Source organism: Salmo salar, chromosome ssa16 (genome assembly GCF_905237065.1).
Source record: "Salmo salar chromosome ssa16, Ssal_v3.1, whole genome shotgun sequence".
In the NCBI taxonomy this organism is placed as follows: Eukaryota; Metazoa; Chordata; class Actinopteri; order Salmoniformes; family Salmonidae; genus Salmo; species Salmo salar.
This window is the reverse complement of record NC_059457.1, coordinates 76,975,186-76,999,385: the sequence shown is the minus strand read 5'-3', so window position 1 is coordinate 76,999,385 and position 24,200 is coordinate 76,975,186. Positions and strand designations below refer to the sequence as shown.

The 24,200-nt window shown below is 47.2% G+C and overlaps 2 protein-coding genes across 21 annotated transcripts in view; one reads left to right on the top strand and one right to left on the bottom strand.

The window, feature by feature from the left end:
* The window catches only part of LOC106574738 (peripheral plasma membrane protein CASK), a 41,766-nt gene that overhangs the window by 6,732 nt on the left and 10,834 nt on the right, over positions 1 to 24,200 (bottom strand). For 4 of the 19 annotated variants that reach the window (XM_045697937.1, XM_045697933.1, XM_045697942.1 and 1 more), the window contains exons 2-22: positions 20,590 to 20,702; positions 17,831 to 17,936; positions 17,548 to 17,631; positions 16,681 to 16,753; positions 11,900 to 12,002; positions 11,484 to 11,662; positions 10,965 to 11,087; positions 9,819 to 9,902; positions 9,631 to 9,730; positions 8,292 to 8,309; positions 5,072 to 5,193; positions 4,764 to 4,841; positions 4,517 to 4,597; positions 2,687 to 2,875; positions 2,528 to 2,606; positions 2,367 to 2,452; positions 2,120 to 2,224; positions 1,957 to 2,025; positions 1,839 to 1,874; positions 717 to 755; positions 92 to 288 (exon numbers count right to left, since the gene is read on the bottom strand). In XM_045697937.1, the coding sequence (XP_045553893.1) occupies positions 92 to 288; positions 717 to 755; positions 1,839 to 1,874; positions 1,957 to 2,025; positions 2,120 to 2,224; positions 2,367 to 2,452; positions 2,528 to 2,606; positions 2,687 to 2,875; positions 4,517 to 4,597; positions 4,764 to 4,841; positions 5,072 to 5,193; positions 8,292 to 8,309; positions 9,631 to 9,730; positions 9,819 to 9,902; positions 10,965 to 11,087; positions 11,484 to 11,662; positions 11,900 to 12,002; positions 16,681 to 16,753; positions 17,548 to 17,631; positions 17,831 to 17,936; positions 20,590 to 20,702 (2,064 nt within the window). The remainder of the gene's footprint in view (positions 1 to 91; positions 289 to 716; positions 756 to 1,838; positions 1,875 to 1,956; positions 2,026 to 2,119; positions 2,225 to 2,366; positions 2,453 to 2,527; positions 2,607 to 2,686; positions 2,876 to 4,516; positions 4,598 to 4,763; positions 4,842 to 5,071; positions 5,194 to 8,291; positions 8,310 to 9,630; positions 9,731 to 9,818; positions 9,903 to 10,964; positions 11,088 to 11,483; positions 11,663 to 11,899; positions 12,003 to 16,680; positions 16,754 to 17,547; positions 17,632 to 17,830; positions 17,937 to 20,589; positions 20,703 to 24,200) is intronic. The other 15 variants (XM_045697947.1, XM_045697945.1, XM_045697949.1 and 12 more) reach the window with 11 other exon arrangements.
* LOC106574739 (probable G-protein coupled receptor 34) lies at positions 12,001 to 14,742 on the top strand. Of its 2 annotated transcripts, none has more exons than XR_006759837.1 (2): positions 12,001 to 12,789; positions 13,190 to 13,471. XR_006759837.1 is itself a non-coding variant. In XM_014150761.2 (2 exons), exons 1-2 carry the CDS (start codon positions 12,772 to 12,774, stop codon positions 14,472 to 14,474), a joined length of 1,122 nt encoding a protein of 373 aa, XP_014006236.2. In that variant the 5' UTR covers positions 12,034 to 12,771; the 3' UTR covers positions 14,475 to 14,742. The 2 variants fall into 2 exon arrangements, 1 of the variants encoding a protein (XP_014006236.2); XM_014150761.2 differs by having other exon boundaries at positions 12,034 to 12,789; positions 13,371 to 14,742.

Sequence of the window (24,200 nt, the reverse complement as noted above, 5' to 3'; positions counted from 1 at the left end):
TAATATCAATCCACTTCCTGAAATGGAATTGGAACGGAAGCACCAACCCTGCTGGGTTTTACAGTATGGCTTCCATGGGTTCTGTCCTCACCACTCCTGTAGTTCTGGTGACGGTATGAGCCCTGCGGTGGCGTTCTTAGTGTTCTCCAGCTTGCCCTGCCACCAGTTGTGGTCGTCCTTACTGATGATCTGGATGATGTCACCCACCCGGAAGCGGATCCCGGCCTCCTTACAGGGAATGAGGTCATCCTTGGCGGGGTCGTACTCAAACTGGGCACGCACGTAGATCTGAGGGAGGAAACCGAGGAATGTGATTGGTCAGGCCCGCTGATCTGGGAGGGAATAGGGGGACTGACAGATCAAGCTGGAGGTATGGAGGAAAGAGCTGATTTTGATTGGTCAAGCTCCTGACGAGAGCTGCACGGGACACTGATTGGTCGAAATGGCCACAATCGACACAGTAAACAAGAAGCAAAGAGGCGGAGGAGGGAAGAAGAAGAGTCGGGTGAAAAAGAGAACGCAAATAAAGCAACATCAAAGAAAGCTTTACCATTTTAATCGTTCTGGTTGCCCCCGATTGGCTACATCTTACGCGCAAACGACCAACCATTTTAATGGAGGGGGATTATGGACGCTAATGTTGGATCTACAAGAGCTACGATGAGGGACATACTGCATGGGATCTACTCCTACTTGGATCCACTGAGAGATCTTACCTTGATGGACATTTTGTCCTTGATGGCAGGTCTGGAGATCTAGGGGGTTGAGAGCATCACACACACATCATGCAGTAGAAAACATACGGGACATCGACAAAGGAGGTGAGAGAGTGAGGAGGACGGGTTACGACAGGGAGACAGGTTACGACAGGGAGACAGGTTACGACAGGGAGACAGGTTACGACAGGGAGACAGGTTACGACAGGGAGACAGGTTACGACAGGGAGACAGGTTACGACAGGGAGACTTTGCAATGAGGCCCTTTATCTATTTCTCCACAGTCATGGATTTCATATGAAGGAAGTTGGAGGTATTTTTGTGAGCCAATGCTAACTAGCGTTAGTGCAATGACTGGAAGTCTACAGTCATTGCGCTAACACTTGTTAGCAACTGCGCTAGTTAGCAACTTCCTTCAAACTGCACGCAGAGACATAAAAATGGTCTCCACGAGTTCCACTGACTCTGGGGAAGTAGATAAAGGGCTTCATTGTCAAAATCACGAAGTATCCCTTTAATACATGCAGGGGTTATTTAAGATGACATGGATCCAAATGATGTTTGACACACACACACACACACACACACACACACACACACACACACACACACACACACACACACACACACAGAGAGAGAGACACACACACACACGTACACACACATATACACACGCAGAGACACACACACAGAGAGACACACACACACACACACAGAGAGACACACACACACACAGAGAGACATATACACACGCAGACACACACACACACACACACACACACACACACGTACACACACACACAGACGTACACACACACACAGACGTACACACACACACAGACGTACACACACACACAGACGTACACACACACACACAGACGTACACACACACACAGACGTACACACACACACACAGACGTACACACACACACACAGACGTACACACACACACACAGACGTACACACACACACACACACACACAGACGTACACACACATGCGAGTCCACACACACAAAAACAAGCAAATGGTGTCCCTGGTCTAGACAAAGCCATGTGAGAGGAGGAGTCAGACATCAGAGAAGAGAGGGAGAGGAGGAGTTAGGGAAGTCTATAGCTCTCACCTGTCGTCCTTTAGGCTGGATGGTCGAGGGCAGATCCTACAAGCACACACAGAGTTAACACATCTAATACAGCACAATAGATTCATCTGACAGAAGCAATAGAGCCACAGATCCTCACCAGGATAGAGCTAGTGACGCTAGCATGGCCGTTCGCTGGCGACTGTCTGGATAGGTCGGGGGACTCTTTCTGCAGACACACATGAACAAAAAAACATGTGAAAAACATCCCAACAGAAAATGACTTATAGCTGAAGAATAGAACGCTTCTTTACCTCATTTACCTGATTTTCTAGAGACACAAGAGAATCGGTCCATACCTCGCAAGACATGGACTGTGACCGGTAGCTGGGAACGATCTTAAAGGTAACACTCCCTCGCATTTCCCTCTGTGGGGACACAATATTATCATCAAATGATCACAACCAATAACAGCCTTCCACTGATACACACGTACTCTAGTACTGTGTAAAGACAAAACTAGCTGATTGGACAATGGTGAGAACGAGAGAATCTGATTGGACAACACACCAGCATCTTCTGGAGCTGTTCTACGGTCTGATTGGCAACGCTGATGCCGTTGATCTCTCTGATCTCGTCCCCGACATGCAGCGTACCTAAAAAAAAGACAGAGGGTGAATGTGGGTTTGTTTGTGGTAGGGTGTACGGCATATTCCAAAAGTCTACTGTACCTTGTCTGTGGATCATTCCTCCGTGCATGATACGGGCCACGATGCAGTGGTTCAGATCGTTCATCTTCAGAGTGATGCCCTGAAGAGGTCATTGGTGAAAGGTCAAATAGGAAGAGTCAGTAAATGTGTGTGTGTGGTCGGTGTGTGTGTGTGTCGTACCATAGGTTCGTCAGTATTCTTCTGGAACTGAACCAGGCGTACTCTGGTCACGTTCTCCAGGTCCATGTCCCCGTTGGTGCTCTCAGGAGAGTCTCCGTTCAGGTAGGGTGAGGTGGGTGGAGGGGTCACCCTCAGAGCCTCGTCACTGTACACCTCATGGGCCACCACGTCATGGGTCTGGAGCAAGGCCTACACACACACACACACACACACACACACACACAGTAAGACACACTCTCACACAGACATCTACAGCAGACAATGAGGGGGTACACAAGGCACTAACTAAATTCACACTGTATTATTGGTCACACTTGGCTTATTGTAAGTGTGTAACAGTGATAGCTGGTTTCTACTTAAGACTTATTTGCTTGGTCTTCCTAAATGAAACATGAGTGACTAAAGGACTGGGTAAGCTACTATGGGTCTACACAAAAAGACTTGTATCCAGATCGAATACATGTTGTTGTTTTATCTTGGTCACCAGGGAAGGGGGAGCCCCCCTTCTTTATCCCAGGCCACTGTGTAAGTCTGTAGGCTGAGCGAAAAGCAGAGGGCTCTAGCGCTGAGATGTCAGTACAGAAATACCCTGTGGGTCAGAGACTAAGCTGAGGTAAGAGGATGGAGAACCAAACACAACTCAGCTTTAAAAAGGTGCACTATGCAGAAATCATTTCCTGATTGCTAAAGTTCGAATAGCTGGACTAATTTCATTTTATGTGACAAAACAAGCAAGTATAGTGTAGAGAATCATTGTACGATCTAAACCGCTGTTGAAATATATTTTCCATAACCAAAAATGGCTGTTTGAAGCTGGTGTAAAAAAACGAAAGTAAAAGATGCAAAAACGAAATTTAAGAACGGGAAGCATAGAAATAGTGCACATAGAACAGATACACAGCTTCTTAGAGTTGCTTTCAATTAGAATGGCAGATCTATAACTAACATTTCTATGTGAATTTGGTCAGGTCGCCCAAATATTTCAGCTTTAACTGTAACAGACAAGCACAGATATTTCTGTCATTGAAATCCTTGGGCGGGCCACCAAAGCATTTTTTGGGCCACCTAAGTCCAAATACATTTTCGTGATGGAAAAAGCTTTCAGACTAACAACAGATAAAGTATTTCGAAAAGATAATGGACCAATATATTTTTACATTATAATCTTTGAGAACTAATGATCACCAAAATAAAAGCTAGATAGTCAGAAAGAATGGAAAATTCCAAAAACAATGAATTTAGCAGTATAGATGTTGTAATTATGTTTACGCAAAAGAACACAACATTAGCCATGGCAAAATGCATAGAATTGCAGGGAATTCACCTTAAAACTCCTAAATGTTATCTCAGTTCCATGGAAAAATTGGTAGAATTGCAGGAAATTGGCTTAAAAATGCAAAACTTTCTCTACACCGCCAAGATGGGATCTGTAATATGTTCCCTAAAATTCAGCTGCGCCGACTGCGCCCTTTACCACGACCCCCGCCACGCCCACCACCTAAGCCCCTTTTTGATACAGAAAAAACCCTGACACCAGAGAAGAGATGAAGAGAGAACAATTAAGAAAAGCACAGAGGGAGATTTTTTTATTCTGTTCTTTTGTTGGCAGTAACAGCTAGGCCTGGGTGGGCGGAGCGGGATGTCTGCAGCCTCACTAACCCCACCCATAACCCTGGCTGCTATACCTGACAGCCCCTCCCCTCAGTCTTGCTAATCTAACAGATTACTCCCTCCCTCTCTCCCTGGGGTCTATAGTGGACAAACTAAGGAGCTTGACCCAGTCATGATCATTTGTTTACACACACACACACACAGAGAGAGAGGGCCCACCATGAAGTGTGGCTGTGTGAGGATCCTCCGGAGTTCCTTGGCCTCCATGTTGTCAGGGTAACAGGAGACTGTCTCCAGTACCTACAAGATAAGAGGAGGGCGAGGAAGTACAATTACAGTATCATAAGAGCATCAACACTTAATGCAAAACATTAACAAACCAAAAGAACAAGATAAAGTATTTGACAAGCGCTAGTCCCAGAAGAGAAGAGGTGTCCCACCTTGATGTGGTGACCAGGCCACTCACCTCTTTGGCTCTCTGTACTCCATCACTAGGAGGGTTTCTGATCTGAGGAGACGACCTGGTGTTGATCTGGTCATAGAGCTGCAACACCAGGGGGAGACAGTCTTATTATTCACTCATCCTTTACATATCCCTCCTCACATATCAGCTTTTGTATTAAATGTTGCTTTAGAAATAAAATGAATTTTCATTCCCAAAGGATTTTCCTAATGAATAATGTGGTGTGTCTGAGCATGCAGAGCTCTTTACTTGTGTCAAAGTGCCACCTAGTGGACTCGACATGAACCTGCATGTGTGTGTAGCCCACTCACGTCCAGCAGTGTGTGTAGGTTTTGGTCCTGGAACACGCTGTGTAAGAAGTCCAGATCTTTCTCACTGCAGTCGGTCAGAGCATGGATCTCCTCCAGGCTGTCCAGCACCTGGGATACTGCCCCTACACACACACACACACACACACACACACACACACACACACACACACCTATAAGTAGCCAGGACTGTAAAAACACAAACATTTAGATTTAACACACAAGGACAAACACATTTACACACACCGCGCACACAGAGACACTGCGCACACAGAGACACCGCGCACACACACGACACCGCACACACAGAGACACCACATACACACACACAGAGACACCGCGCACGCGCACACACAAGACACCGCACACACACAGAGACACCGCGCACGAGCACACACACACACACAGAGTAGAGGTCAACCGATTATGATTTTTCACCGCCGATACCGATTATTGGAGGACCAAGAAAGCCGATACCGATTAATCGGCCGATTTCCCCCCATGTATTTATTTGTAATAATGACAATTACAACAATACTGAATGAACACTTATTTTAACTTAATATAATACATCAATAAAATCAATTTAGCCTCAAATAAATAATGAAACATGTTCAATTTGGTTTAAATAATGCAAAAACAAAGTGTTGGAGAAGAAAGTAAAAATGCAATATGTGCCATGTAAGAAAGCTAACGTTTAAGTGCCTTGCTCAGAACATGGGAACATATGAAAGCTGGTGGTTCCTTTTAACATGAGTCTTCAATATTCCCAGGTAAGAAGTTTTAGGTTGTAGTTATTATAGGAATTATAGGACTATTTCTCTCCATACGATTTGTATTTCATATACCTTTGACTATTGGATGTTCTTATAGGCACTTTAGTATTGCCAGTGTAACAGTATAGCTTCCGTCCCTCTACTCGCTCCTACCTGGGCTTGAACCAGGAACACATCGACAACAGCCACCCTCGAAGCAGCGTTACCCATGCAGAGCAAGGGGAACAACCACTCCAAGTCTCAGAGCGAGTGACGTTTGAAACGCTATTGGCGCGCACCCGGCTAACTAGCTAGCCATTTCACATGGGTTACACCAGCCTAATCTTGGGAGTTGATAGGCTTGAAGTCATAAACAGCGCAATGCATTGCGAAGGGCTGCTGGCAAAACGCACGAAAGTGCTATTTTGAATGAATGCTTACGAGCCTGCTGCTGCCTACCATCGCTCAGTCAGACTGCTCTATCAAATCATAGACTTAATTATAACATAATAACACACGGAAATACGAGCCTTAGGTCATTAATATGGTTGAATCCGGAAACTATAATCTCGAAAACAATACGTTTTTCCTGTCAGTGAAATACGGAACCGTTTTGTATTTTATCTAACGGGTGGCATCCTAAGTCTAAATATTCCTGTTACATTGCACAACCTTCAATGTTATGTCATAATTACGTAAAATTCTGGCAAATTAGTTTGCAACGAGCCAGGCGACCCAAAATGTTGCATATACCCTGACTCTGTGTGCAATGAACGCTAGAGATGTGACACAATTTCATGTTAGCAGGCAATATAAACTAAATATGCAGGTTTAAAAATATATACTTGTTTATTGATTTTAAAGAAAGGCGCTGATGTTTATGGTTAGGTACACATTGGTGCAACGACAGTGCTTTTTCGCAAATGCGCTTGTTAAATCAACACCCGTTTGTCGAAGTAGGCTGTGATTCAATGAGAAATTAACAGGCACCGCATCGATTATATGCAACGCAGGACACGTTAGATAAACTTGCAATATCATCAACCATGTGTAGTTAACTGGTGATTATGTTAAGATTGATAGTTTTTTATAAGATAAGTTTAATGCTAGCTAGCAACTTACCTTGGCTTCTTGCTGCCCTCGCGTAACAGGTAGTCAGCCTGCCATGCAGGCCTCCGTGGAGTGCAATGTAAGGCAGGTGGTTAGAGCGTTGGACTAGTAACCGGAAGGTTGCAAAAACGAATCCCCGAATCCCCCCTGAACAAGGCAGTTAACCCCCGTTCCTAGGCCATCATTGAAAATAAGAATGTGTTCTTAATCTGACTTGCCTAGTTAAATAAAGGTGTAAAAAAAAAAAATATATATATTTTTTTAAATAGGCAAATCGGTGGCCAAAAATACCGATTACCGATTGTTATGAAAACTTGAAATCGGCCCTAATTAATCGCCCATTCCGATGAATCGGGTCGACCTCTAACACAGACACACCGCGCGCACACACACACACACACACACACACACACACACACACACACACACACACACACACACACCGCACACACACAGAGACACCACACACACCACACAGAGACACACACCACACAGAGACACACACCACACAGAGACACACACCACACAGAGACACACACCACACAGAGACACACACCACACAGAGACACACACCACACAGAGACACACACCACACAGAGACACACACCACACAGAGACACACACCACACAGAGACACACACCACACAGAGACACACACCACACAGAGACACACACCACACAGAGACACTGCACACACAGCTAGAAACAGAAGGTGTCAGGCTAGAGTACCTGCTACATGCAGCGAAAGCAACAGAGACGGCAGAACAGGACAGAACAGAGGTACATCCCATCATCAATATGACAGATTAGACAGGAAGGAAGGAATAAACCATATCACATGGGATGGAGATAATGGGATGGAGGTCAGGTCATGTGATTGGTTAGTTCAGGTTAGTGAAGGCGGGATCTAGATATTGTATGGATGACTAAAGTTAGTTGCCATGCTGTTTGTATAACATAGAAAAACACTGCACACATAGAAAGAGGTTTGAAGACTGAACACTTTCAGTTTGTCCTCCAAGGCCATGACAGGTCCAGATTGCACGCGCCACTGACAACGGTTGTGATTGGATCAAATGGAAGCCGTGCAGGCACACGTCCACCTCATTAGCTGTCGGTGGTGAGTGACATCACAATGCACACAGAGTCTACTTCCCAATACTTCTGATTGGCTTTCTGTCCACCTCAGCTGAGAGTTCAATTCACCCCCATCAACTGACACCGAGTCAGATACTGTTTCATCCCCCAAATAGGTAAGGAAGCTGTTTTAGAGTATTGGGATGCGAGTCATCAAGGGTGCTACGGGGGAGGTGATGATGTCATGATGTCACACCAGGAAGCTACCTGGGGATACCTACTTTCAGCGGCTAGCAGTCCTACAGAGAGCGCCGCATTGCAACACCACCACAGAGAAGACAATAGAGAGGGGAAAGATTCAGAAGACAAGAGAAAGAGAGGGATTTTGTAGAGAAAAGAGGATGCCAGGAAGGATGAAAGACAAGACAGACAGAGAGCAAAACAGGAGAGAGAGAGAGAGAGAGAGAGAGAGAGAGAGAGAGAGAGAGAGTAAGCAAAAAGCAGAGGCTGGAGCTGTGGATATCTGGCTAAAGTCTCAAAGATGCCATTTGGAGGAAAATAGGTCATTTACTCGTACACTGCTCTCCCCCTCCTCTCCCAACACACACAGCCACACCCCACAGGAAAGTGAATTCCATCCCGAAGCATTTTCTTGTTTGAAACAAGGGCAGAAATAGTCACAAAACGCAGAGTGATGCAATGAGGCTGTCTGGTCTCACAAGAGGAAGACCAGACTGTCTGTAATGATTTTTCTATGACCCACTGGGCTGGACTCCGTACCGCTCCAATTTCTCCCAACGTCTGTCAGATGTTTTCATCCTGGAAAGTGGTCACGTCACACCATCTGTTGAGTAGATCCAGCGACACGCCTTAATCCCAAACGCATGGGAAGGAGAGGCTCTGTTTCTCCAGACCATTTCAAACGGAGACTATTATAAAAGGCCTCTAACGAGACCTACAAAACAGATCGCGTGGACACGCACTTATCACAACATCAGAGCCCTTTTTATAGGTCTGAGAACATCTGACAAACATAGTACTCAGAGCAGGAGAGGGCAGCAGGTCGTAGATAGACCCTTTGTTCCCCCATTCATAACATCCATAGGGAGTGACAGTGCGTCCCCGAGACAGAGACAGGGAAGTGAGGGCATTGGGCAACACTAGCCTGGGCACTTCTGTTTCCTTTTTCCAGTGATCCAGGGGATTTATAAGAAGGCCGAGGCAAGCGCAGAGACCGGGGCCTGAATGTTCCACTGCTGTTCTGATCTGAACACTGGATTGGCTGTGTGGTTAGCTACTGACTATCTGTCATCTGATTACCAGGAAATGAGATAACGCTGAGGCGCTTACAACAGTGATAGATAAGTCAAATCATCATTTTCGTTCTTACATGACGAGAATCCTTTTCTGTTATGGCAGAAGTTGGCTATAGTTGTAGAAAACTATGAGAAGTCAAAAATGTGCAGCATCGTCAGGGTTGTGCTTCAGGACGCCCGTGGGACAACGAGCTAGCAACACAAACCACGTAAGCGATTGTTGCCATGACATCCGTTCCCCTGACACAGCTCGGCTTGGGTGTTGACGTGGGAACGGCAACAGGAGGAGAGGGGCGGGTCTTACCTGAGGAGGTGGGGTCTTCAGAGAAGTCAGGCATCTCCTCTGGTGGGTCTCCGTAGAAGGAGTTAAACTTGTGGCTGGAGACAGCAGCCAACACTGCCCCCTAGGACACAACACAAAGAACAAGAATGTATTGACTGATTGATTGATTGAAGAACATCAATGGTGTGTGTGTGTGTGTGTGTGTGTACCTTGAGCTTCCTCCTTGCATTAAACTTCCTCAGCTGCTCCACCGTCTCTGGCAGGTGGATCTTGTAGGCATACCTGTCCCTCTCCTGGAGGGAGAACACACAGACAGGTGAATACCTGTCCCCCACAGACAGGTGAATACCTGTCCCCCACAGACAGGTGAATACTTGTCCCCCACAGACAGGTGAATACCTGTCCCTCACAGACAGGTGAATACCTGTCCCTCACAGACAGGTGAATAGCTGTCCCTCACAGACAGGTGAATACCTGTCCCCCACAGACAGGTGAATACCTGTCCCCCACAGACAGGTGAATACCTGTCCCCCACAGACAGGTGAATACCTGTCCCCCACAGACAGGTGAATACCTGTCCCCCACAGACAGGTGAATACCTGTCCCTCACAGACAGGTGAATACCTGTCCCTCACAGACAGGTGAATACCTGTCCCTCACAGACAGGTGAATACCTGTCCCTCACAGACAGGTGAATACCTGTCCCCCACAGACAGGTGAATACCTGTCCCTCACAGACAGGTGAATACCTGTCCCTCACAGACAGGTGAATACCTGTCCCTCACAGACAGGTGAATACCTGTCCCTCACAGACAGGTGAATACCTGTCCCTCACAGACAGGTGAATACCTGTCCCCCACAGACAGGTGAATACCTGTCCCCCACAGACAGGTGAATACCTGTCCCCCACAGACAGGTGAATACCTGTCCCCCACAGACAGGTGAATACCTGTCCCCCACAGACAGGTGAATACCTGTCCCCCACAGACAGGTGAATACCTGTCCCTCACAGACAGGTGAATACCTGTCCCTCACAGACAGGTGAATACCTGTCCCTCACAGACAGGTGAATACCACACTAATAAAGACAAAACACTACAACAGTTTCCGCTCAGTAAACTGGACTGTCTGGGTTGTGAAAGTAGCCGATGCAGGGCTCTGTCTCCTGACAGGAAGGAAGTTATGAGGAAACAACAACTAACCCAGTGTTAGTTTCACATCTAGTTATAATCATGTGTTACAGTTGGGGTTAAGTGTGTGTCTGTATATTCAGCATCTTGCAGACAGGGCTTTTAGTGTGTGTGCGTGCATGTGAATGTGTGTGTGTATCAGTGTGTCTGCATGTTTGTTCCCACCTTAAGCCAGGGGTGGTTGAGAGCTTCGTAGACAGTGATCCTCTCTGCCGGGTCCAGCATCAGCATGCGACGCACCAGGTCCTTGGCGCTCTCTGAGATGTGGCTCCACTGGCGTGGGTTCATCTAGAGAGGAGGGTCACACACACACACGCTCTCAGATGGATGTAGGGCTGCAGCAACCGAGGGTATGCCAGATACATTTACCACCTTGGACACAATACATACCTGGAGCTTTTTAACCTAGCTATAGATATAGAAGGAAGGTTGCCATGTACCCCCACCAGGCCCAGATGACAGAATGAGGACCGTTGTACATGGTACATTCTGAACGCTCTGTATGGGCCTCAATAAGGCCTTGATGGAAATGCAGCTGAGGCAACTTTCCAAGCCGTAGCTTGTGGTTGTGAACCACGTGCAATGACCCACTGCTGCGGGTTTCACACCCACCCATTTCTTTGCTTTGTAGTGTGTGTGTGTGTGTGTGTGTGTGTTAGAGGGCAGTTTTGGAAAATCAACTACTACCTTATATTTCCCCTTAATGATAGCCTCAAACAGGCGTTCCTTGGTACCGTAGAAGGGCAGGCAGCCAGACAGCAGGATGAACAGGATGACTCCACAGCCCCACACGTCTACAGGCTTACCATACGGCTCCCTCTTCACCACCTCTGGGGCCATGAAGTGGGGCGTGCCTACTCGACCTGGGGAGGAACGGGGGTTAGAGTGTGGGTTTACACACAGATACGAGAGATAGAGAGAGAGAGAGAGAGAGAGAGAGAGAGAGAGAGAGATATAGAGAGAGAGGGAGAGGGAGAGAGATATAGAGAGAGATATAGAGAGAGAGAGAGAGAGAGAGAGAGAGAGAGAGAGAGAGAGAGAGAGAGAGAGAGAGAGAGAGAGAGAATGACAAATACAGTCCCAGAGTGAATATAGAGTACCTCCTGCCACCAGGCCTGATTCTCCTAGTTGTATGGCCACTCCAAACCCCCCCAGCTTGACAGGAGCTGAGTTCTCCTTAGAGGCCAACAGGACACAGTGAGGCTACAAGACAGGGACACAGAGAGAGCGAGAGAGAGAGAGAGAGAGAGCGAGAGATGGAGGGGTTGGGTTCAAGCTTCATAAAAAAGTGATCCATTTTGTACCATCCTACTGTAGTAAAACCTTGGTAGTGCTGGACCTAAAGGGTTCCTAGACGGGACAAAGGCAGATGGCTACCTGCTTTACTGCAGAAACACTACAACTGATAGGGAAGAGGAGAGAAGAAAGGAGGGCGACGACACTGGACAGATAGAGAGAACACCAGAGAAAGGAGGAAGAGAGGAGAGGAGGACATAGAGAGAAGAAGAGGTGGAGGATGAGGAGCAGAGCAGAGCGCAGCACCGGAGTACGTGACAGTCAGGGTATGTGGTCTCACAGCGCTGGTTTCCTGCTCTACTCTGCACTTCACTTCACTTCACACTGGGGGGAGGATGAGGTCTGAGGGTTCTGACGGCTGCTAACAGCTGACAAGGGAGTGGTTGGGGGAGGCGTGAGAGACCATCTCAAGGCACACAGAGAAAGAGGAAGAGAGAGGAGGAAAGAGAGCGAGGGAGTGAGAGAAGGGAGGAGAGCTCAGTGTAACAGACTCATACTTTTGAGCAAAAGAGACAAAGAAAGAAAAAAGGTGTGTAGGAGAGGAACCAGAGTCCCAACACTACCCCACTGAACCTGACAACCAAGGGACAGTAGGACCAGGGGCTGTTAAAGGATATGTAACAACACACACATTCTGGACAGTGGACAGTGAAACTACAGCTGCAGAGTCTCTGACATGGAGGGAATCTGGATGGTGAGTGAGATCCTGTCTTAATAAAAACATCATTGAACCTGTGTGTGGGAATCTGTGAAAACCACAAGGCAGACCATGTTCTTTACTAGGTGGTGAATCCAAAATAGGTCGTAGGTACAATACAATAATTGCACTTAAAGTAGTGGTTGGTTTTTCATTACTTCATTTCCTGCTACAGGGGAGTTACTTTAAATACAACATTGTAAAAAAGTAGTGGTAAAAGTGGTGACATTTAAAAATAGATTAGTTCTTTGAGTGCTTTTACAGTGTTTTTTCAATGCAAACCGCCAAAGTCCTTTCCTGTTAACAGCCCACTCCTTTTTTTAATGCATTGACATCTCTCTCCGTTTTTTGATCCTTATCAATAAAAAACATCTCTCCACCCCTCTATCTCCCACAGCACTGAAGATCTGCTGGTCCTAAAAACACCCCAGCTTCAACACAATGACCTCTCTTTCCTTCTCCCCCCCTTTCCACCTCCTCCCCCCAACACCTCTTTACCCTGGTCCACCTCTTCCTTCACCCTCTCTAATGCCACCTATCCCCTCTTTACCTCCTCCTCCTCCTCCTCTCCAAACCAGACCCTCTGTAATCTAGATGACGGTGCCCTGCGCCTCCCCCTGGTCTTCTTCTACTCCCTCTTCTTCCTCCTGGGTCTGGTAGGTAATCTCCTGGCCCTGTGGGTCTTCGTCTTCCTCCACTCCAGGAGGAACTCTGTCCGGGTGTTCCTCATCAACGTGGCCATAGCTGACCTGGTGCTCCTGGCCTGCCTTCCCTTCAGAGTCCTCTACCATGCTAATGGCAACCGCTGGATCCTCGGCCCCCTGGTCTGTAAAGTGGTGGGCAACCTGTTCTACATGAACATGTATATTAGTATCACTCTGTTGGGGTTCATCAGTCTGGATAGGTATGTGAAGCTGAAGGGACGCGGCGGGGCGGAGCGGGGCCTGGCCAGGAGGCTGAGAGGCGGGGGATGGAGCTGGGTGGCCTGCGGGGCGCTCTGGGGGCTGTCCCTGGCGGCGGCCGTGCCCATGATCGCCATGTCGGAGGGAAACGAGGAACGTGGGAAGTGTTTCCAGTATAAGCAGCGGCGTGGGGCGAAGGGGAAGGCTTACTTCAACATGGCTCTGGTACTGCTGTTCTGGGGGGTGTTCTGCCTGCTGGTGGTGTCCTATGGGAAGATAGCCATGCGCCTCCTCAAGGTGTCCAGGGACAAACCGGACCTCCCCAACGCGCACCGCTATGGTAGCACCGCCAGGAAGTCCTTCTTCGTGCTCTTCCTGTTCACCGTCTGCTTCGGGCCCTACCACGCCTTCCGCCCATTCTATGTCCTCTCCCAGCTCAGCCAATCCCCATCCTGCGACTACTTGCGCCTGGTGGACAGGACCAATGAGGTCATGTTGTTGTTCTCTGCCTTCAACACCGTCCTGGACCCTGTGATGTACTTCCTGTTGTCGGGCTCGGTGCGTAAGGCCGCCGTGAAAGCCCTCGGACAGAGCCTCGGCAAGCGGCTCCACATCCTTAACGACGGGACCTCCAACAGCTCGGTATCAGAGTTCAGACGGACCTCTCTATCCGTCACCTCCCCCAACACCGTCATTAACCCCTCCCACGAGCCCAGGACCAGCCTCTGTCTGATTAGCCCCACCCTCCGCCCTGGCGCAGCCATAGTGGCAAAGCAGTGACTTTACAGACTTCATTGTTAAACTTCATGGACTTTAGCTCTATTTACATTATAATGTATACCATGTACTCAACAACTGATGCATCTGACAAGGGCCAACGCCTTGAACTAGACTCAGTTACCAAGAATGGAGCTGACCAGATGTCCTGAATCAAAGTGATATACACTACCGTTAAAAAGTTTGGGGTCACTTAGAAATGTCCTTGTTTTTGAAAGAAAAACACTTTTTTTTGTCCATTAAAATAACATCAAATTGATCAGAAATACAGTGTAGACATTGTTAGTGTTGTAAATGACTATTGTAGCTGGAAACAGCAGATTTTTTATGGAATATCTACATAGGCGTACAGAGGCCCATTATCAGTAAAACACCAGTCTCAACGCAAAACACCAGTCTCAACGTCAACAGTGAAGAGGTGACTCTGGGATGCTGGCCTTCTAGGCAGAGTTGCAAAGAAAAAGCCATATCTCAGATTGGCCAATAAAAAAAAAGATTAAGATGGGCAAAAGAACACAGACACTGGACAGAGGAACTCTGCCTAGAAGGCCAGCATCCTGGAGTCGCCTCTTCACTGTTGACGTTGAGACTGGTGTTTTGTGGGTACTATTTAATGAAGCTGCCAGTTGAGGACTTGTCCTCTTGCTCAGACGTGCACCGGGGCCTCCCACTCCTCTTTCTATTCTGGTTAACGCCAGTTTGTGCTGTTCTGTGAAGGGAGTAGTTCACAGCGTTGTACGAGATCTTCAGTTTCTTGGCAATTTCTCGCATGCAATAGCCTTCATTTCTCAGAACAAGAATAGACTGACGAGTTTCAGAAGAAAGTCCTTTGTTTCTGGCCATTTTGAGCCTGTAATCAAACCAACAAATGCTGATGCTCCAGATACTCAACTAGTCTAAAGAAGGCCAGTTTTATTGCTTCTTTAAAATCAGCACAACAGTTTTCAGCTGTGCTAACATAATTGCAAAAGAGTTTTCTAAATGATCAATTAGCCTTTCAAAATGATCAACTTGGATTGGCTAACACAACGTGCCATTGGAACACAGAAGTGATGGTTGCTGATAATGGGCCTCTGAACGCCTACGTAGATATTCCATTAAATCAGCCATTTCCAGCTACAATAGTCATTTACAACATTAACAATGTCTACACTGTATTTCTGATCAATTTGATGTCATTTTAATGAACAAAAAATTTGCTTTTATTTAAAAAACAAGGACATTTCTAAGTGACCCCAAACTTTTGAACAGTAGTGTAAATGCCTATGTTTGTCTGTTAACTAATATTGTCAATAGCATGTGACACAATCATATCTGATACAACACTGTACAAAGCAAATAAATATATATATGTGAGCTTAAATCGTATACATGTCGCCTTGGTGTGAAAACTGAATGGCTGATAAGCATTACACAGTCCCCTCTACTGGTGGTATTAGGTAATACCACTACAGCAGTCTACTACATACAGGCACCATGGGACAGACACACACAGTCCCCTCTACTGGTGGTATTAGGTACTACCACTACAGCAGTCTACTACACACCGGCACCATGGGACAGACACACACACAGGCACACACAGGCACGTGACAGACAGAGACACAGACACACACTTCTTACAACCCAAATCCCAAGTATTCAAACAGAAAAATACACACACAACAACAAACAAAAACACATCTTTCATTAAACACCACATGCACTCAACACAGGGGGAAGGTGTAACTTTGTGTAAACACACAAACAGACTGACTTACTGACATTGGTATTAACACACACGCAAAAGCTCCCCTTATCCCCTCTGGGAGTCACCAAATGTGTCTGTTTGTGGGCAGGGCTCGCCCCATCTGGTCTGGCATTGTGGCCTACTGTATGTTAGAGAGGTAATCCTATAGTAATCACTGAAGCTGTGCTGTCTGGCCTGTCAAACAGGGTTTCAGCAGGGTTTTCCCTTCCACTAAAACACTAATCCAGCCCCAGCTTAACTCACCTTCATTACTAGTTAGCCATCTACTACTACAACCCAATGGGCTGAGCTGATGGGTCAGTTATCGTTGGGTTAGTCAACATACACTCAATACGAGGAGACAGATGGTGGATCACCAATGGTTACTTCATTCTGTTTGAAATCAATAGATGCCATTAACAACAGTGCTTTTTAGATAAGGGGGACGTGGGACTGGAGATCTGGGGTAGGGGAGCTTACCTTCACATCACGGTGAATCACGTTGTTGTCATGGCAATACCGCAGCGCCTCCAAGATCTGTCTCATGTAGTGACTAAAAGACAAGAATGGAGAAAAAAAGGGGAGAGAGAGAATGAAGAGAAAGGGGGAGAGAGAGAATGAAGAGAAAGGGGGAGAGAGAGAATGAAGAGAAAGGGGGAGAGAGAGAATGAAGAGAAAGGGGGAGAGAGAGAATGAAGAGAAAGGGGGGAGAGAGAGAATGAAGAGAAAGGGGGAGAGAGAATGAAGAGAAAGGGGGAGAGAGAATGAAGAGAAAGGGGGAGAGAGAGAATGAAGAGAAAGGGAGAGAGAGATAATGAAGAGAAAGGGGAGAAAGAGAGAGAATGAAGAGAAAGGGGGAGAGAGAGAATGAAGAGCAAGGGGGAGAGAGAGAATGAAGTGGAAGGGGGAGAGAGAATGAAGAGAAAGGGGGAGAGAGAGAATGAAGTGGAAGGGGGAGAGAGAATGAAGAGAAAGGGGGAGAGAGAGAATGAAGTGGAAGGGGGAGAGTGAGAATGAAGAGAAAGGGGGAGATAGAGAGAGAATGAAGTGGAAGGGGGAGAGTGAGGGAATTAGCAACACCACTACTTCTTAGAGAGCTCCTTCTAAAAGCACTTCCTTACAGGCATGTAGAGTCCCCAAGGTTCTCATCGTCCTACCACTGAATACAAGGCCACTTCAAATGAGGCCTTCGTTGAAAATGTCAGTGTGACATGTGAGTAACTGGCTACGGCTTCAATGTAGACAAAGTCCACATCAGCCCGCATCACAATTTCAAAACACAAGTCAGCTCCGTCCATACTAGAGAGGCAGAGAGGAAATAAGGGAACATAAGAGTGGGGTTTTTACCTGGCTACAGCTTCACTGTAGACAAAACCAGCATCCGCCCTCTTCACAGTCTCAAAACACAGGTCAGCTGTATCCATACTATGTCAGAGAGGTAGAAATCACATAAAACAAAACTTTATTGAATTTGGATTACACCGTTAGTAAAGAGAGTCAATAGGGAGGGACCATTCTAAAATACCAAGTAAAATCTAGAACAGAAATTCTAGAATTTAGTCCATTCTAGAATAGAAAGTCAATAGGTGACCATTCAAGAAACAAAATGGCCAAAACACAACCAACTTACAACTCAAAGACCATGTAGAGCATGCCATCTGAGCTGTAGGTTTCTAGTAGCTCTACGATGTGAGGGTGCTTCAGCATGTGACAGATACTGGCCTCTCTCTTCAGATCTGTGGAGGAAACAGGAGAGATAAGAGATGGAAACCATTTTTTTCAGTATTGAGACGCATCCGTTTGTCCTCGTTTCCCCTTTTCAACACACTCTTCCTCTCCTCCTCCTCATCTTGCCCCACAGCTTATAGGCGTGTCCCCTCCCTCTCTTTCTCCTGACCTCTCCACCGCGCTGACCCAGTTGGCAGACTCCAGTCGGAGCGCAGGAGGGAGGTTAAGAGAAGAAGAAACACCTCCGGCGCGTGTTCGTTTTTTCGTTCCCTCTCTACCCCAACCACATAAACATCAAAGGAGATTAACATGGAGGGGAGCGTGTGTGCAGGCAGGGAGAGGCTTGACTGCAGCGCGGGAAGCACACACACAAGGAAGCCGCAAAGAGCGAAGAACACAGTACACACACACACACCGAATAGGGGCAAAATAGTTGAAAAAGCGTTGGGAGGGAAAATGAAGCTGTGGGAGCTCATGTGGTACTGGAGGCGTCGTCTGGAGTTGGACCCAGTCAGACACACTGCACCCAGTCAGACACACTGCACTGTTGTTCTCCTCTGTTCTGCAGTTCACATCACCCTATACAGACCTCATTTACATACTCCCCTCCAGTCTACTAGTCTGCAGAGACTACAAACGTGCGTGCGGTGTTGTGACGGGCCTAACTCACGACGTAAGACCCAGAGACAGAGTCCTTATTCTCTCACGATCTCTGTGTTGAGTCTCTCTCTCTGCATTCCTCGATCTCCGTCTCTCCCTCTGTCTCTCATACACAGAAGACCAAGAGTACGAGTCAGAGAGGAAAACAGAACAGATGATGATGCCTGGTAGTAACTGAGGGGGGGTATAGTCTAACAATATGGATTAGTGGTCAGCACAGCAGGAGAGATGTGCTCTCTATACGCACTCATCATTGTTCAACGAAGCCCAGTCTGCTTGCTAACTCAAAATGTCACTGCACACAATTAACACGACTGGTTTCTGTGAGTTTCTGTAAAACTACAGCGGGAGGGGAGGGAGAGGTTCGTTTCATCGGGGGTCCAACTGTCTTTTCTGCCAGCGCTGTGGGGTTTTAAATGAAAGTGACATTTACGAGTTCCATCCAGCCCAACTGTACAGCTAGAAATCAACCTCTCAGCATTCAAACACAGTGGAGGTCCTCTCCCTCTCTCTTCTTCTCCCTCTTTGTTGCTCTACTTCTAACTCTCTCTTTCTCCCCCTCTCTTCTCACTCTCTGATTAGCAGGTATTCTTTCCCTCTATCAGTTTACTAGGTTCTTCCAGAGCCAGAGTCTATATCAGTTTACTAGGTTCTTCCAGAGCCAGACTCTCTATCAGTTTACTAGGTTCTTCCAGAGCCAGACTCTATATCAGTTTACTAGGTTCTTCCAGAGCCAGAGTCTATATCAGTTTACTAGGTTCTTCCAGAGCCAGAGTCTATATCAGTTTACTAGGTTCTTCCAGACTCTATATCAGTTTACTAGGTTCTTCCAGAGCCAGAGTCTATATCAGTTTACTAGGTTCTTCCAGAGCCAGAGTCTATATCAGTTTACTAGGTTCTTCCAGAGCCAGAGTCTATATCAGTTTACTAGGTTCTTCCAGAGCCAGAGTCTATATCAGTTTACTAGGTTCTTCCAGAGCCAGAGTCTATATCAGTTTACTAGGTTCTTCCAGAGCCAGAGTCTATATCAGTTTACTAGGTTCTTCCAGACTCAGAGTCTATATCAGTTTACTAGGTTCTTCCAGACTCAGAGTCTATATCAGTTTACTAGGTTCTTCCAGACTCTATATCAGTTTACTAGGTTCTCCCAGACTCTATATCAGTTTACTAGGTTCTCCCAGACTCTATATCAGTTTACTAGGTTCTCCCAGACTCTATATCAGTTTACTAGGTTCTCCCAGACTCTATATCAGTTTACTAGGTTCTCCCAGACTCTATATCAGTTTACTAGGTTCTCCCAGACTCTATATCAGTTTACTAGGTTCTCCCAGACTCTATATCAGTTTACTAGGTTCTTCCAGAGCCAGAGTCTATATCAGTTTACTAGGTTCTTCCAGAGCCAGAGTCTATATCAGTTTACTAGGTTCTTCCAGAGCCAGAGTCTATATCAGTTTACTAGGTTCTTCCAGAGCCAGAGTCTATATCAGTTTACTAGGTTCTTCCAGAGCCAGAGTCTATATCAGTTTACGAGGTTCTTCCAGAGCCAGACTCTATATCAGTTTACGAGGTTCTTCCAGAGCCAGACTCTATATCAGTTTACGAGGTTCTTCCAGAGCCAGACTCTATATCAGTTTACTAGGTTCTTCCAGACTCTATATCAGTTTACTAGGTTCTTCCAGACTCTATATCAGTTTACTAGGTTCTTCCAGACTCTATATCAGTTTACTCAACAATCCCTCTTTATTACGCTATCAATATTTTCACACACAATTCTGTCTTTCCATTTCCTTATGATCCTGTCCTAGGCTCCTGGGCCCAGCTCTGACCGGAGCATCACAGATGGCACACCATGAACGCCAAAACCCTGGGCACTGCCACCACAGTGTGACACACACACACACAGAACAGCATGACACGGCAGGATACTGCATGGAAAGTTAGTATGCATCAGCGCTTTACCCACACACACACACACAGCGCACGAGTGTGACTCTTCCTTACCCTCTGTGCTGAGGCCAGGGCTGGAGGTGAAACTGGCCACATCTACGATCTTCACTGCAAACTGCTGCCCCGTGTCCCTGTTGATACAGCGCCTCACCACACTGAAGGGACCCCTGGAAGACAGAAAACACAGTGGGTTAGTCACGTCTCTCTCACACACACACACACACACACACACACACACACACACACACACACACACACACACACACACACACACACACACACACACACACACACACACACACACACACACACACACACACACACACACACACACACACACCTTGGGAATAGGGGGAAGGGGTCGATTTGGAATTCATCCTTGGATATATCTGGCACCTTTACATTCTCTCTGTTCTTCCCTGTAGGCCTTCAGTAATCACAGTGCAGTAACAATAACCCACAGCCCTGGATATGATGGAGCCTAATGCTGGAGATGTAGCAGCTAGCGACATAGCCTAGCCTCCTCTCCTCCGCCTGGGGAATTACAGAGCCGTGGTGAGCACAGCTGTGAAGACTAAAATACAAGCCCCATTACAGAGGCCTCGAGGCAGGGCGAAATAGCATTGCTGACAGGGGCCTTGGACCAGGGTGGTGGGTTAGGGTTGAGGATATGATAAGGCAAGGAAGTGTACTGGGCAAGGTTGTAAATCCCAAAGGGACTGTGGGGCACACAAGGGCGTACACACACACACACACACACACAAAGACAGGAAAAACAGTAGTAGAGGAAATAAACCTAGACCAAACACACATTTACACACACACACACACACCCTCGCATTCAAGTCCCCAATGCACACAGTGCTCAACTGTTCCACTCAGTATAATCTTAAAGGCTGTGGCACTGATGCTGAAAGAGACGCGTGACTGAAAGGCATCTGTCAGCACACACACACACACACACACACACACACACACACACACACACACAGAGAGAGAGAAATAAGAGCCATCACTAAACAGCAATGCATAAAACTCAGTGGCAGGGATTTCAACTTCATCAAAACAGAGTTAAGGCTAATTCATAAAAGTATCCAATAGAATAGGCCTACAATTCCAAATCCTATAAATACTAACCAATAGGTAGGGGGTTACAGCCACCATGTGTGGGCCTACTATAATGATTAACCCAGCTATCTGCCTCTGGGTGGGGGGGAAGAGTGGAGGCTCTGTGAAGACTGACCCATATGCTAAAGAAAATATCCCCCAGACATTACTTGATCTGTGAAAACAGTGCGAGACTCCCTAAACCCCCACTCCGGTGGGGTTGAAAGACAGCCTTGGCTGACAGACGTTTATCTCCTTAAGACAAAGGCGCAAGCCGAAAAACAACCACTGGTTCACCTCCACCTTAGCTCCTTCCAAAGGGGTAACACTGGTTTCCTTCCCCCTTAGCTCCTTCCAAAGGGGTAACACTGGTTCCATTCCCCCTTAGCTCCTCCCTACGGTGTAACACTGGTTCCCTTCCCCCTTAGCTCCTCCCTACAGTGTAACACTGGTTCCCTTCCCCCCTGGCTCCTTCTAAGGTGTAACACTGGTTCCCTTCCACCCTAGCTCCTCCCTACAGTGTAACACTGGTTCCCTGCCCCCCTAGCACCTCCCTACAGTGTAACACTGGTTCCATTCCCCCCTAGCTCCTCCCTACGGTGTAACACTGGTTCCATTCCCCCTTAGCTCCTCCCTACGGTGTAACACTGGTTCCATTCCCCCTTAGCTCCTCCCTACGGTGTAACACTGGTTCCATTCCCCCTTAGCTCCTCCCTACGGTGTAACACTGGTTCCATTCCCCCTTAGCTCCTCCCTACAGTGTAACACTGGTTCCATTCCCCCCTAGCTCCTCCCTACAGTGTAACACTGGTTCCCTTCCCCCCTAGCTCCTTCTAAGGTGTAACACTGGTTCCATTCCCCCCTAGCTCCTCCCCTACGGTGTAACACTGGTTCCATTCCCCCCTAGCTCCTCCCTACAGTGTAACACTGGTTCCCTTCCCCCCTAGCTCCTTCTAAGGTGTAACACTGGTTCCCTTCCACCCTAGCTCCTCCCTACGGTGTAACACTGGTTCCATTCCCCCCTAGCTCCTTCTAAGGTGTAACACTGGTTCCCTTCCACCCTAGCTCCTCCCTACGGTGTAACACTGGTTCCCTTCCCCCTTAGCTCCTCCCCTACGGTGTAACACTGGTTCCATTCCCCCCTAGCTCCTTCTAAGGTGTAACACTGGTTCCATTCCCCCCTAGCTCCTCCCTACAGTGTAACACTGGTTCCATTCCCCCCTAGCTCCTCCCTACAGTGTAACACTGGTTCCATTCCCCCCTAGCTCCTCCCTACGGTGTAACACTGGTTCCATTCCCCCTTAGCTCCTCCCTACGGTGTAACACTGGTTCCATTCCCCCCTAGCTCCTCCCTACGGTGTAACACTGGTTCCATTCCCCCTTAGCTCCTCCCTACGGTGTAACACTGGTTCCATTCCCCCCTAGCTCCTCCCTAAGGTGTAACACTGGTTCCCTTCCCCCCTAGCTCCTTCTAAGGTCTAACACTGGTTCCCTTCCACCCTAGCTCCTCCCTACGCTGTATCACTGGTTCCCTTCCACCCTAGCTCCTTCTAAGGTGTAACACTGGTTCCATTCCCCCTTAGCTCCTCCCTACGGTGTAACACTGGTTTCCTTCCCCCCTAGCTTCTCCCTAAGGTGTAATACTGGTTCCCTTCCACCCTAAGCCCTCCTATGGTGTATGCAGACTGAAGGGATAGGGTAGTTGTAAGCAATAAGGTGTGGGCTACACCTAGCCTTCATATGGGTTTTGATTTCATTATACCATAGAGTTAACACCTAGGTCTGCAAACACTGAAGTGGTATAGAATGGAGGCCAGGGGATGGATGTAGTTTTGGACTGGACAAGTATTGCCCAGCCTAAATGTTAATAAAACTCCCATTATCTCCATGACACTGTGACGAGCCAAAAGCCAGGTGAACTCAGTTGGGTTTGAAGTCAATTTCATCTTATATAAGCTCAAAAATTCAAATATCCTCACAGAAGATGATTGACTAGCTGCCCAATTTGAATTCGTGAATCGAATTGCAATTAATCTCCCTATTTGTCAAACGTAGACTGAGTGAGTTCAAATGGAATTGACCTCGCCAAACCCCCCACCCCTGGAAGGCGCCAAGCGATCACACGCAGGAGTGTCATTCCACGGGGAAGAACTGTGAGAAAGGAGAGAGGGTAGGCACGCTTTGATGACATAGGCACAGCTGTGCTCACAACATGGGACCCCTCCCACGTTCAGCAATGCCCTGCAGTGTTAGTATTACCCGTTAGCACCTGACCACCTTCTCACATTACCTCGGATGGGAACTAGAATGCCATTAGAGAAACGGAGGGAGAGACGAGAGAGAATGGGAGAGATAGAAGGAACTGAGGTAGCCTAGTAGCCGAAGAAAGCCAAGAGTCGAGACAGGTCGTGAGTAGGGGTGTGAACGTTTAAACGAAATGTGGATCATTAACGTAAAAAAAAATCCCTAAACGGAATAACAATAGGTTTTATTTCCCAGAAAATTATAATCGCGGTGCAACTGGCACGCCTATTCTTTCTCTTCGCTAATGATGCGAG